This window comes from Dipodomys spectabilis, unplaced genomic scaffold (genome assembly GCF_019054845.1).
Source record: "Dipodomys spectabilis isolate Male_0828 unplaced genomic scaffold, ASM1905484v1 ptg000091l, whole genome shotgun sequence".
In the NCBI taxonomy this organism is placed as follows: domain Eukaryota; kingdom Metazoa; phylum Chordata; class Mammalia; order Rodentia; family Heteromyidae; genus Dipodomys; species Dipodomys spectabilis.
The window spans coordinates 2,172,791-2,186,243 of NW_024870768.1; the positions used below are offsets into that span (position 1 = coordinate 2,172,791).

At 44.9% G+C, this 13,453-nt stretch overlaps 1 protein-coding gene across 1 annotated transcript in view; it reads left to right on the forward strand.

The window, feature by feature from the left end:
- The first annotated feature begins 153 nt into the window (after positions 1–153).
- Smc1a (structural maintenance of chromosomes 1A) overlaps positions 154–13,453 on the forward strand; it is a 53,903-nt gene continuing 40,603 nt past the window's right edge. The window contains exons 1-7 of the mRNA XM_042684824.1: positions 154–335; positions 5,552–5,740; positions 5,836–5,948; positions 8,817–9,020; positions 9,104–9,342; positions 12,106–12,364; positions 12,450–12,590. Of these exons, the coding sequence (XP_042540758.1) occupies positions 227–335; positions 5,552–5,740; positions 5,836–5,948; positions 8,817–9,020; positions 9,104–9,342; positions 12,106–12,364; positions 12,450–12,590 (1,254 nt within the window). The 5' untranslated portion in view covers positions 154–226. The remainder of the gene's footprint in view (positions 336–5,551; positions 5,741–5,835; positions 5,949–8,816; positions 9,021–9,103; positions 9,343–12,105; positions 12,365–12,449; positions 12,591–13,453) is intronic.

Below are 13,453 nucleotides of genomic sequence, written 5' to 3' on the forward strand. Positions count from 1 at the left end.
ACAAGAAAGGGGGGTGGGGCCCGCACGCGTGCTCAACAGATCAATCAAATTTCCCACGTCAGACTCCAGTCCCCGCCCTTGACTTCCAGCGGTGCCGGAAGCCGGAAGTCCCGCTTAGCGGCTTGGACTTGTTCTCGCGATATTTACCAAAAGCCCGGCCTGCACTGCGATATTTCCCGCGCGGGGTACCTCAGTTCTCCTACGCCGCGCCGCCGCGGCCGCCGCCATGGGGTTCCTGAAACTGATTGAGATCGAGAACTTTAAGTCGTACAAGGGTCGACAGATTATCGGACCATTTCAGAGGTTCACCGCCATCATTGGACCCAATGGCTCTGGTGAGATTAACCCGGTTGTGGCTCTGCGCACGTCCCGGTCTGGAAACCCCTCCCTTCCCCTTGTACGGCCCCAAAGTAGTACAACCCATCCCCTGCCACCTGAAGCTACTTGAAAGCTAAAAAGGTTTCTTGCCCCTACTTAGAGAGTTGGCCCTCGTACTCACTGGCCTAAAACATGTTCCCTGGATTGCCCGTGTTTTGTGCGGCACCCTCTGTGGCGGGAGTGATGGGGCCAAACTGTAAAATTGCCTCGCCCACTGGCCCCTCCCGCCAAACGAGGCGCGTCTGGAGCCAACTGGTGACTGCTTTCAGGACGGCTCCCAGCCCGTCTGGCTAGTTTAGGTTTCCCAGGCTTAGTTGAACCCAACGGAAACTTTGGGACTGCGGATAATTTATACGTGCCCTCTAGTCCCTAATGGCATACTTATTTCAACCCAGTGTCCCCTCCCACTAATGTTAGATTGGTATGTTCCAATGCCATGTAAAAGCTCCTTGGGTGGCGGCATTTTTGAATTTCGAACCTGGCGCTCCAGTCTTTAGAATGCAAAGGCTTCTGATCCCCTACTCAGACATTTTTGCTTGAACTTGCCCTTTGCTACCGCCGAAATCGTCAGAAGTCTGAAAGTCTTTCGCTTACTATTCGTTGATTGCTTTAATGTTTATTAAGAGTTGTTCATGTTGTGCAATTTGTGGAGCATAGAATACACCGAACCCATGCACTTAGAAAATGTATATTGAGGAAAGTAGAAAATAAGTTAATTTTAGGCCGTTATAAGTGCTGTGCAGGAAAAGGGTCAAATGGAAATTATAGAGTTACTTAAGTGGTGTCCTTTGGATGAGTGGTCCGTTAAGACCTCTATTTCCTGTCTTTTTTTTCTCTCTCTCTTTTTCTCTCTCTCTCTCTTTTTTGTCGGTCGTAGGCTTGAATTCTGGGCCTGGGCACAGTCCCTCAGCTCTTCAGTCTCACGGACTTTTCTGCTCTGGTTGGCTTTGAACTGTGATCCTTATGTCTCAGCCTCCTGAGTAGCTAGGATTACAGGCATGAGCCACCGGCACCGGGCTTCTATTTCCTATCTTAATTTCTCATCTCTAAATGGATTACTCTCACCTATCCCCAGAAGTGGTTTAATGGGAATCCTGCTCCGTTCCTTCACTCCAGAAATATTCTAGCTGAATCATTAGCCTGAGAGGCTGCCCTTGCTGTGAAGGTCCCCTGGGGTCTTCCAGTGTTTGGCTTTCTGCTTAGAGCAGGAATTCTCAACCTTGGCACTGCAGTCTCAATTTGCTATGAGGTTTGTCTTGTGTATTGTAGTGTGCTTTGGCAGCATTCTTGGCTTCTACCCACTAGATGGCAATACCCGCACTCCTCAGGTATGACCATCAAAAATGTCTCCATACATTGTCATTTGTCTTGAGGGGAACATAATCACCCTCCCTTTCCACCTCTTAAGAATCACAGGCCTAGAGGGTTACTGTTTTTAGTTCTACCAATTTCTTACGCTTTTGGTGTTGTACCTGTAATAGAAAAAGGAAGGATGCACCTCTTGGCACTCAGAGTCCCCTCTGTATTGGTATATTTTTCTATCTAACTGTTGTAAAAAGCTCCTTGACACCCCCATCATTCCCTGTTCTTCAAGGCCACCTCTCTTGATTCTCCTCTAGGAATTATATTCATGGTGTATGTTTTTGTATCTTCATTACTGGTTTGTGTGGTCCTTAAAGAAGACATTCCTGAAAATGTTTTATCCATGTACAATTCAGACTATATATCACAAAAATGTTGACAGTATTGTATAATTGTGAGTAAAGAAGCTTTTGATTGTGAGATGTTCTTGTCATCCTTGAATATCATGGGAGAGCACAAAGATTGGAAATTAGTACTTTAAAAGCGGACTCCGGTTTTGACTAGGGTTGTGTTCAGTGTCTGGGCACTGTCCCTGAGCTTATGTGCTCAAGGCTAGCACTCTACCACTTGAGGTGCCACTCCACTTCCACTTCTTGGTGATTAACTGGAGATCAGAGTCTCATGGATTTTCTTGCCCCACTGGCTTCAAACCACAATCTTCAGATCTCAGCCTACTAAGTAGGTAGGATTATATATAAGAGTGAGCCCCCAGTGCCTAGCATAAATCAAATTTTAATGGTGGGACTGGGTACAGGTGGTTCATACCTCTAATCCTAGCTACTCAAGAGACTGAGATCTGAGGATCCTGGTTCAAAGCCAGCCTGGGAAAAGTCTGTGAAACTCTTATCTTCAATTAATTACCAGAAAACCAGATGTACTGCTGTGTCTCAGAATGGTAGAGTGCTAGCTTTGAGTGAAAAAGCTCAGGGACAGTGCGTGGGCCCTGAATTTAAGCCCCACAACCATCACCAAAAAAAGAGGCTGACATCTGAGGACCTTGTTTTAAAGTCAGCCCAAGCAGAAAAGTTCATAAAACTCTTATTTCCAAAATAACCCCCAAGAATGCACTACTAGAAGTTTGGCTCAAGTGGTAGAGCACCAGAATGGAAGTGTGAGGCCCTTAGTTTAAGCTATGTTATTGGTACAAAAAATTAATGGTGGATATCCATATTTATTTATTTATTTATTTGAGTCCAGTCTTGGGGCCTGAACTCTGGGCTTGGGCGCTGTCCCTCAGCTCTTCAGCTCCAGGCTAGCGCTCTACCACTTGAGCCACAGTGCCACTTTCAGCTTTTTTCTTTTTGCTTATGTGGTGCTGAGGAATCGAACCCAGGGCCTTAGGCATGCAAGGCAAGCGCTCTACCACTGAGCCACCTTCCCAGCCCCTGGATATCCATATTTAATATGCATATTAACAGTTTTTAAGTTGCATGTTGACCCAATGTGAAGTATTGTCTATTTTATGCTTTGAGTAAAAAGAAGATTTGCAGGGTGCTGGTGGCTCAACACCTGTAATCCTAGTTACTCAGGAGGCTGAGATGTGAGGATCGCAGTTCAAATCCAGCCCAGGCAGGAAAAATTTTGAGATCCTTATCTCCAGTTTACCACCAGAAAGCCAGAAGTTGTGCTATGGCTCAAAGTGGTAGAGTGCTAGTCTTCAGTGAAAAAGCTTATGGACAGTGCCCAGGATCTGAGTTCAAGTCCCACAACTGAAAAAAAATAAATAAAAGAGCGGAAGATTTGCATTCTGTTGTTACTCTGTTATGTATTGTTACATGTACCTTTTCTTTTAGAAAGGATTAATTATAATTATTCACACCAGAAAAGAATCTGTAGACTTAATGACATTTCACTCGTAAGTACTTTAGTATTCATTTCCTATAATCATCTTTCTCCTGTATTACTATTGTTATCACTAAGAAAATTAATTTCTTGATGTCATTAATTATCCAGTTTTTATTTAAACTTCCTTGATTGCTTCTCAGAAAGTTTTTTGATATTTTGTGGAGCTAGAGTCCAGTCAGAATTCATGCTCTGAAATTGGGGGTGGTATTGCACACCTGTAATATAATCCCAGTACTTGGAAAGCAAGGCTGGAGGATTGTGAGTTCCAGACTAGCCTGGGCTAAATAATGAGATCCTATCTCACAAAGAAGAAAAAATAAAGGAAGGAAAAAAGTATTCACCTTAAAAAAGTGATCTAGAATGGCTTTTTTTTTATCCTTTTAGACTTTGCTATTTTTATTTTTTTGCAGTGTTGGGGACAAACCTGGGGCCTTTTGTCTGCTAGACAAGTGTTCTATTAGCCAAGTCCATACATTGAGGTTTTTGTGCTGGTATGGGATTTGAACTCAAGACCAATTACTGGGCTTTTTTGCTTACGGCTGGCACTCTACCACTGGAATCCATACTTTCAGTTCCTGCTTTTTCCTGCCTAATTGAAGATAAGAGTCTTAGATTTAGCCGGGCACCCGTGGCTCATACCTGTAATCCTAGCTACTCAGGAGGCTGAGATCTGAGGAGCACGGCTCAAAGCCAGCCCGGGCAGGAAAAGTCCATGAGACTCTTATCTCCAATAAACCACTAGAAAACTGGAAGTGGCGCTGTGGCTCAGGTGGTAGTAGAGTGCTCACCTTGAACTGAAGAGCGCAAGGATAGCGCCCAAGCCCAGAGTTCAAGCCCCACAACTGACAAAAAAAAAAGTCTTGGATTTGTCTACTCAGAATGCCTTTGAACTAAGTTTTTCAGATCTCAGCCTCCTGAGTGGATTGTGTGCATGAGCCACTGATGCTACATTGAATTTTGGAAAAAGGACCAGGCCATTTGTCTTGTAAACATAACCTCCTCATCCTGAGGTTTTCTCATAGTATAGTTTACCTGGTTTCTTTATCTGCGTTTGTCCATGCTATTAAAGGTTGCAGAACAGCCTATTTTATGAATTTACTGTTTCCGTAGATGTTCTAGTTTCTGGCTGCTATAGATAGTAAATTCAAGGAGACTGTTTTTTTCTTTTGGATCTGGTCATGGTCCTGAACTCTGGGCCTGGGTGCTGTCCCTCAGCTCTTCAGCTCAAGGCTAGCGCTCTACCACTTGAGCCACAGTGCCACTTCCGACTTTTTTTTTTCTGCTTATGTGGTGCTGAGGAATCGAACCCAGGGCCTCATGTATGCAAGGCAAGCGCTCTACCACTGAGCCACCTTCCTAGCCCCATGGAGACTGTTTTTCTTGAGTTTTTGACCCAGAGCTTGGTTGGACCCAGTATCCAGGTTTCTTCCCTCCCCTCTTTTTTTTTTGTTTTGTTTTGTTTGTTTTTTTTTTTTTTTTTTTTTTTGAGTCCGGTCATGGGGCCTGAACTCTGGGCCTGGGCGCTGTCCCTCAGCTCTTCAGCTCAAGGCTAGCGCTCTACCACTTGAGCCACAGTGCCACTTCCGGCTTTTTTCTTTTTGCTTATGTGGTGCTGAGGAATTGAACCCAGGGCCTCAGGCATGGAAGGCAAGCGCTCTACCACTGAACCACCTTCCCAGCCCCTCCCCTCCTTTTTTTTGTCCCTCCCTCCTGTCTCACTCTCTCCCTTCCTTCTGGAGACAGTTTCAGGAGGGTCTTAAACTTCATTCTGTCTTAACCTCCTAAGTGCTGGGATTACAAGTGTATAACACTCTAAGACTCAGATTTTCAGAGCGTAGAGAAATATTCTCTCTTCCCAATAGTCTGAGCACTAAATGACTAGAAGACATAACTGTTCTCAGTATCTCCTTTATTGCATTTCTTCTTCCTGACTTGCCTTCCTCTGTTTTGGTCCCTCCTCTCTTAGGTAAGTCAAATCTCATGGATGCCATCAGCTTTGTACTAGGAGAAAAAACCAGCAACCTTCGAGTAAAGACCCTACGGGATCTGATTCATGGTGCTCCTGTGGGCAAGCCAGCTGCCAATCGGGCCTTTGTCAGCATGGTCTATTCTGAGGAAGGTGCTGAAGATCGCACCTTTGCCCGTGTCATTGTAGGTGAGTAAGGCTGGTCAGAAGGCTTTCCTTGAGTCCTAGGAGGTGGTTAAACTACTTAATGGAATAGGAGGGAAAAACGGATCCCTGTCTTATAGGAGGTTCTTCTGAATACAAGATCAACAACAAAGTGGTCCAACTACATGAATACAGTGAAGAGTTAGAGAAGTTGGGCATTCTCATCAAAGCTCGTAACTTCCTCGTCTTCCAGGTGGGCATTTTAAACTGTTATTGGGTGTCTGCTTTTTTTTAAGCCCTTGTACCATCACCTCTAGGTTCTCTTATTCTGGACTTACTAACGTCTCACCTTTTTTTTTTTTTTGGCAGTTGTGGGGCTTGAACTAAGGGCCTGGGCGTTGTCCCTGAGCTCTTATGCTCAAGGCTAGCATTCTGCCACTTTGAGCCACAGCACTACTTCTGCTTTTTGAGTAGTTAATTGGAGATAAGACTCTCAGCTGAGTAGCTAGGACTTTTTTTTGGTCAGCCCTGGGGCTTGAACTCTGGGCCTGCGTTCTGTCCCTCAGCTCTTCAGCTCAAGGTAGCACTTTACCACTTGAGCCACAGCACCACTTCTGGCTTTTTCTGTTTATGTGGTGCTGAGGATTAGACCTAGGGCCTCATGCATGCCAGGCAAGCACTCTACTACTGTGCCACCTTCCCAGCCTTGAGTAGCTAGGATTATAGGCGTGAGCCACAGGTGCCTGACTCACCTTTTTTGATGGAATGCCTAATTCTAATCTGACCCCTTCTAATTTAATCCATGGGCTAAGGCTAGTTTTACAAGAACACTGTTTCCTTCCTTCCTTCCTTCCTTCCTTCCTTCCTTCCTTCCTTCCTTCCTTCTTCCTCCTCCTCTTCCTCCTCCTCCTCCTTCTTTTTTTTGTGTGTATGCTGGTATGCTGGGCCTTGAAATCAGAGCTTGGGCTCTGTCCCTTATCTTTTTTTACTCACTCCTTGAGCCACAGTTTCACTTCTGGCTTTTTGATGGTTAATTGGATATAAGAGTTTCACAGACTTTCTCCTGTCCAGGCTGGCTTTGAACCAAGATCCTCAGATCTCAGCCTCCTGAGTAAGTAGGATTATAGACATGAGCCATGACACCTGGCCTTTCCCTACCTGGTTCTGGGGTTTGAAATTGGGGCCTCATGCTTCCTTGGCTTTCTTGCTCACATTTGTTCCTTTACCATTTCACCTATACCTCTAGCCCAGTATTTTGCTGGTTAATTGGCAGTGGAATCTTGTGGACTTTTTTGCTTGGGCTTGCTTCAAGCCTCTATCCTCTGGATCTCAGCCTTCTGAATAGCTAGAATTGTATGCATGATCCACTGGCACACCTGGCTACCTTTCTTTCTTTAGAGAATTTCATTCATTCATTCATTCATACCTTAGATGGTTATTTTCAAATTGCAGTTTCCAGACCAGCATTTCATCATCAAGCCCCATTCTAGTCCTATAGGCTGAAAGAAAGAGACTTGGGTGAAGCACTGCAGTTTATAATGATGTCTGCTGAAGTGTGAGAATGATTGCCTTAGGATGAAAAACTCCTAAAACTGTCATTCAGAAAACACCATCATTTGGTTCTTGCCTACCATTTTTTGCCAGTCCTGGGGCTTGAACTCAGGGCCTGGGCACTGTCCCTGAGCTTTTTTTGCTCAAGGCTAGCCCTCTACCACTTGAGCCACAGCACCACTTCTGGCTTTTTCTGTGTACCTGGTACTGAGGAATCAAACCCAGGGCTTCATGCATGCTAAGCAAGCACTCTACCACAAGCCCCAGTCCCAGCCCTCTTGCCTACATTACTAGCCTCATTTGTTTTTCAACCTTAAACTGAAGGCTTATTAAACCATTTGCATTTCCCAAATTCATTGCTATCTTTGGCATGTAGCCTTTGTGTGTTAATTTTTCTCTACTTAAAAATCATGGAATAAGCCAGGCGCCGGTGGCTCATGCCTGTAATCCTAGCTACTGAGGAGGATGAGATCTGAGGATTGAGGTTTAAAGCCAGCTCCGGCAGGAAATTCTGTGGGACTTACCTCCAGTTAACCATCAGAAAACCGCAAGTGGTGCTGTGGCTCAAGTGGTAGAGGACTCTACTTGAACTGAAGAGCTCAGAGATAGTGCCTAGGTCCAGAATTCAAGCCCTACAACCAACCAAAAAAAATCATGGAACAACATTTCTTTCTTTCTTTTTTTTTTTTTTTTTGTCACTCATGGGGCTTGAACTCTAGGCCTGTCCCTTGGCTTACTTTAGCTCAAGGCAAGCACTCTACCACTTGAGCCACAGTGCCACTTCCAGCCTTTTCTGTTTATGTGGTGCTGAGGAATCAAACCCAGGGCCTCATGCATGTGAGGCAAGCACTGTACCACTGAGTGACCTTCCCAGCCCCAACCTTTCTGATTTTTAGTTACTTTCTTTTTTTCTTTAGATGTGCTGATGATCAAACCCAGGGCCTCTTGCATGATACTAAGCAAGTGTTTTACCACTGAACTATATCCCCAGTCCCCTCTCATATTTTCCTGTTTAATTTTTCCCCCATCTTCCAAAGTCAAGTTAGAAGTCACTTGTAGGAATCCTTCCCAGATAAGCATCCCTACCAGTATATTACCTGCCAAATTTCATTTAGTTTTTCTCTTTTTTTTTTGGGTCCGGTCGTGGGCCTTGAACTCTGGGCCTGGGCGCTGTCCTTCAGCTCTTCAGCTCAAGGCTAGCACTCTACCACTTGAGCCACAGTGCCACTTCCGGCTTTTTTCTTTTTGCTTATGTGGTGCTGAGGAATCAAACTCAGGGCCTCAAGCATGCAAGGCAAGCGCTCTACCACTGAGCCAACTTCCCAGCCCCTTCATTTAGTTTTTCTTTGGGTGTTGGCTTTTGTCACTGCATATAACATACTATATTACTTGTGTGTTTGTCTCTTCTGCTCCCTGTGCTACTCAAAAGCAGACTATGCCCTTAAAGTCCAGGGTGACAGATGGCATTGGTTATAGAGAGGGGAATCTGAACTTTCCCTGAATAAGTGAGTAAACAAGGGGAGCTGAGCCAGTTAAACTCTAAATGGAAGAGTTGTTTGACCTTTATTAGGGTGCTGTGGAGTCTATTGCCATGAAGAACCCCAAGGAGAGGACAGCTCTATTTGAAGAGATTAGTCGCTCTGGGGAGCTGGCACAGGAGTATGATAAGCGAAAGAAGGAAATGGTAAAGGCTGAAGAAGATACACAATTTAATTATCATCGTAAGAAAAATATTGCAGCTGAACGTAAGGAGGCCAAACAGGAGAAAGAAGAGGTATGTTCTATGTGCTACCTCTTTGGGGCCAGGATGGGGCCAGTGCCTTACTAATGTATTCATCTTCATTCCCATTTGCACAGGCAGATCGTTACCAGCGCCTGAAGGACGAGGTGGTACGTGCTCAAGTACAGTTGCAGCTCTTCAAGCTTTACCATAATGAAGTAGAAATTGAAAAACTCAATAAGGAACTGGCTTCTAAGAACAAAGAGATTGAGAAGGACAAGAAACGGATGGACAAAGTAGAGGATGAGCTGAAGGAGAAGAAGAAAGAGCTGGGCAAAATGATGCGGGAGCAGCAGCAGATTGAGAAGGAGATCAAGTAAGAAGCAGATGTGGGCCTGTAACTTGTGGGCAACCAAGAGGCTATGTTGTTCCTTTGGGCTCCTGAGCCTAGACTCCAGTAGTGATAACAATTTCCCTATCTTCTCTTTGGCTTGCTTTGACCAGAATTCTTGTCTTGTACTTTAATACAAGTAGAAAGTACTCAAGCTCAGGGTAGACAAGTAGTCAGAGGAGGAAGAATTTGGAAGGGGTGGTGGCCTTGTCAAGTGAGAGGAAACAATGAGAAGTATGCCACTAGAGTGACTAAGAAAGCTATCCTGAATATCGGGTGCCAGTGGCTCATGCCTGTAATCCTAGCTACTCAGGCTGAGATCTGAGGATCGCTGTTCAAAGCCAGCCCAGGCAGGAAAGTCCGTGAGACTCTTTTTTTTTTTGGTCCAGTTGTGGGGCCTGAACTCTGGGCCTGGGCGCTGTCCCTCAGCTCTTCAGCTCAAGGCTAGTGCTCTACCACTTGAGCCACAGCACCACTTCTGGCTTTTTTCTTTTTGCTTATGTGATGCTGAGGAATTGAACCCAGGGCCTCAGGCATGTAAGGCAAACACTCTACCACTGAGCCACCTTCCCAGCCCATCCGTGAGACTCTTATCTCCAATAAACCACTAGAAAATTGGATGTGGCTCTGTGGCTCAAGTGGTAGAGCGCTCGCTTTGAGCTGAAGAACTGAGGGACAGAGCCCAGGCCCAGAGTTCAAGCCCCATGACCGACAAAAAGAAAAAAGAAAAAAAGAAAGAAAGCTATCCTAGAAAATGAATGTTAAGTCTAGAAGGTAAAGGACAGGAATTTGAAATGGTTAGATCAGGTGAAGGACATATGTGAGGCCTGGCCTAGCAGGGATGGTAGATTTGCCTTAGGTGTGGCTGGAATGCCACACTGAAACTGTATTTTTTTTTTTTTTGGGGGTCCGGTCGTGGGGCCTGAACTCTGGGCCTGGGCGCTGTCCCTCAGCTCTTCAGCTCAAGGCTAGCACTCTACCACTTGAGCCACAGCGCCACTTCCGGCTTTTTCTTATGTGGTGCTGAGGAATCGAACCCAGGGCCTTGAGCATGCAAGGCAAGTGCTCTACCACTGAGCCACCTTCCCAGCCCCCTGAAACTGTATTAAAGACTGACCTCCTCCCCCTTTTTTTTTTTTTTTTTTGCAAATTTTTTTAGTGTGATTAAGTGATTATATAATTTCACAAATTTCACAGTATTGTGGGATGTTGGTGCTTAGTTAAAGTCACAAAGACATTCTAACCTTCATGGGGCAGATTGTCTATGGTGCTCTATAATGTTTATGAGTTTTGTGGGCTTTGACTATACAGTTATTTCTTCTACATTGGGTGATAGGTACATTCCTTTCCTTTTGCATAGTGTCAGCCGTTCCCTCTTTCCCACTCATTCCTTCCCTCCCATCGCTGCCATCGAGTTGCTTGGTTTGTTTTGATCAATGTCCAGTGCAGCTGATGTCGATTCCCTTTTTTGAGGATCTATGTGTATCAAGACCCCTCCCCCCATTTTTTTTATCTGTATCATAGCTTCAACTCAGGGTTTCATGTCCTCTCTTGCACATGGCTGGTGTTTTTTTTGCTAACTAGTTGGAGATAAGACTTACAGACTTTTTTTAAAAAAAAATTTATTCTTTTTTTTTATTCTTTCTTTTTTTTTTTGGTCGATCATGGGCTTGAACTCTGGGCTTGGGTGCTATCCCTCAGCTCTTCAGTTCAAGGCGAGCGCTCTACCACTTGAGCCACAGCGCCACTTCTGGTTTTCTAATGGTTTATTGGAGATAAGAGTCTCATGGCGTTTCCTGCTCGGGCTGGCTTTGAACCTTGATCCTCAGATCTCAGCCTCCTGAGTAGCTAAAGTTATAGGTATGAGTCACTGATGTTAGACTTAGGCCCTTATTCTTTTTTTTTCTTTTTATGACCATCTGGGGCTTGAATTCATGGCCTGGGAACTGTCCCTGAGGTAATTTTGCTCAAGGTTAGTGCTCTACCACTTGAGCCACAGCTCCACTTCAGCTTTTTGATGGTTCATTGGAAATAAGAGTCTCATGGAAGCCGGGTGCTGGTGGCTTACGCCTGTAATCCTAGCTACTCAGGAGGCTGAGATCTGAGGATCAAGGTTCAAAGCCAGCTCAGGCAGGAAACTCCGTGAGACAATTATCTCCAATAAACCACTAGAAAACCGGAAGTGGCGCAGTGGCTCAAGTGGTAGAGCGCTCACCTTGAGCTGAAGAGCTGAGGGATAGCGTCCAAGCCCAGAGTTCAAGCCCCATGACCAACCAAAATAAAAGAGTCTCATGGACTTTCTTGCCTAGGTCGGCTTTGAACTGAGATCCTCAGATCTCAATCTCCTTAGTAGCTAGGAGTATAGAAGTGAGCCACCAGAAGCTGGCAGGCCATTGTTTTTTTTTTTTTGTCGGCCGTGGGGCTTGAACTCTGGGCCTGGGCGCTGTCCCTCAGCTCTTCAGCTCAAGGCGAGCGCTCTACCACTTGAGCTACAGCGCCACTTCCGGTTTTCTGGTGGTTTATTGGAGATAGGAGTCTCAAGGTCTCTCCTGCCTGGGCTGGCTTTGAACCGTGATCCTCAAATCTCAGCCTCCTGAGTAGCTAGGATTACAGGCGTGAGCCACCAGCGCCCGGCAGGCCATTGTTTTTTTTAAAAGCAATTCTCTAAAGTTGGCTCTGTAAAAAGCCTAGGGGAACCCCCCCCCCCATCTCAGTGCCTACTGGTTGTCTCCTTTTCTGTGGCAACAGGGAGAAGGATTCAGAGCTGAATCAGAAGCGACCTCAGTACATCAAAGCTAAGGAGAATACCTCCCACAAGATTAAAAAGCTGGAAGCAGCGAAAAAATCTCTTCAGAATGCTCAGAAGCACTATAAGAAGCGTAAAGGTGATATGGATGAGCTGGAGAAGGAGATGTTATCTGTGGAGAAGGCCCGACAGGAGTTTGAAGAACGGATGGAAGAGGAGAGTCAGAGTCAGGGCAGAGACTTGACCCTGGAAGAGAACCAGGCAAGCCTGAAAAGAATTAGTGAAGAAATGACTGGGTTGACATGGGCTAACTTATTCATCCCTGTCCTTTCTGTCCCTAACACAGGTGAAGAAATACCATCGGTTGAAAGAAGAAGCCAGCAAGAGAGCAGCTACTTTGGCCCAAGAGCTAGAGAAGTTCAATAGAGACCAGAAAGCTGATCAGGACCGTCTGGATCTAGAAGAGCGGAAGAAAGTAGAAACAGAGGTAGGCAAGAGTTACAAGATTAGGATTTCGAATATACCTCAGTGGCTGAGTAAATTGCTTAGCATAAATATGTGAGGCCCCAGCACCACAACCAACCAGCCAACTATTAAACGGAATGATAGTCCTTAGAAAAGGAAATAATAACAAGAATGATAGTACTTTACATGTATTGAGTACTTATTCTAGACACTGTTCTTTGCATATATTTACACATTTAAAGCTTTGAGATGCCTACAATTGTACTCTCTTTCAAATGTGGAAACTGTAGCATAGAGATGTGGTACTTTTTCTAAGCAGAGCCAGGATATTAACTTGAACCATCTAGCTCTAAAGCACATGTATTTACCATGTGTACTTCACGTACTTCATCTCTAATGTCAATAATAATGATGATTAAAAAGTTGTTCTTGCCAGATGCTGGCGGCTCATGCCTGTAATCCTAGCTACTCAGGAGGCTGAGATCTGAGGATTGCAGTTCAAAGCCAGCTCAGGCAAGAAAGTCTGTGAGGCTCTTACCTCCAATTATCCACTACAAAAAAGTAAGTGTTGCCCTGAGTTCAAGCCCCATGACCGGCCAAAGAAAAAAAAAGTTCTCTTATGCTAAAAGCCTACAGCATTCCAGGCAGTCTGCTAAGAATGTCTTTGAAATATTTAAAAGAATGTGATGGCCATAAATATTAACTATCCTGTAGTTAGTACTTTAATGTGTATTCTATGAAATGGAAATTACCCACATTTTACAGATGAACTAACAGGTTCAGAAAAGGCTTTACTTGACCTTGCTTGGTTTGAATCTCTGTTTGGTTTGAAAACTTAGGCTGGCTGTAATACTGATGAGAAGTTCTGGAGTCCTAGGAGTTAGC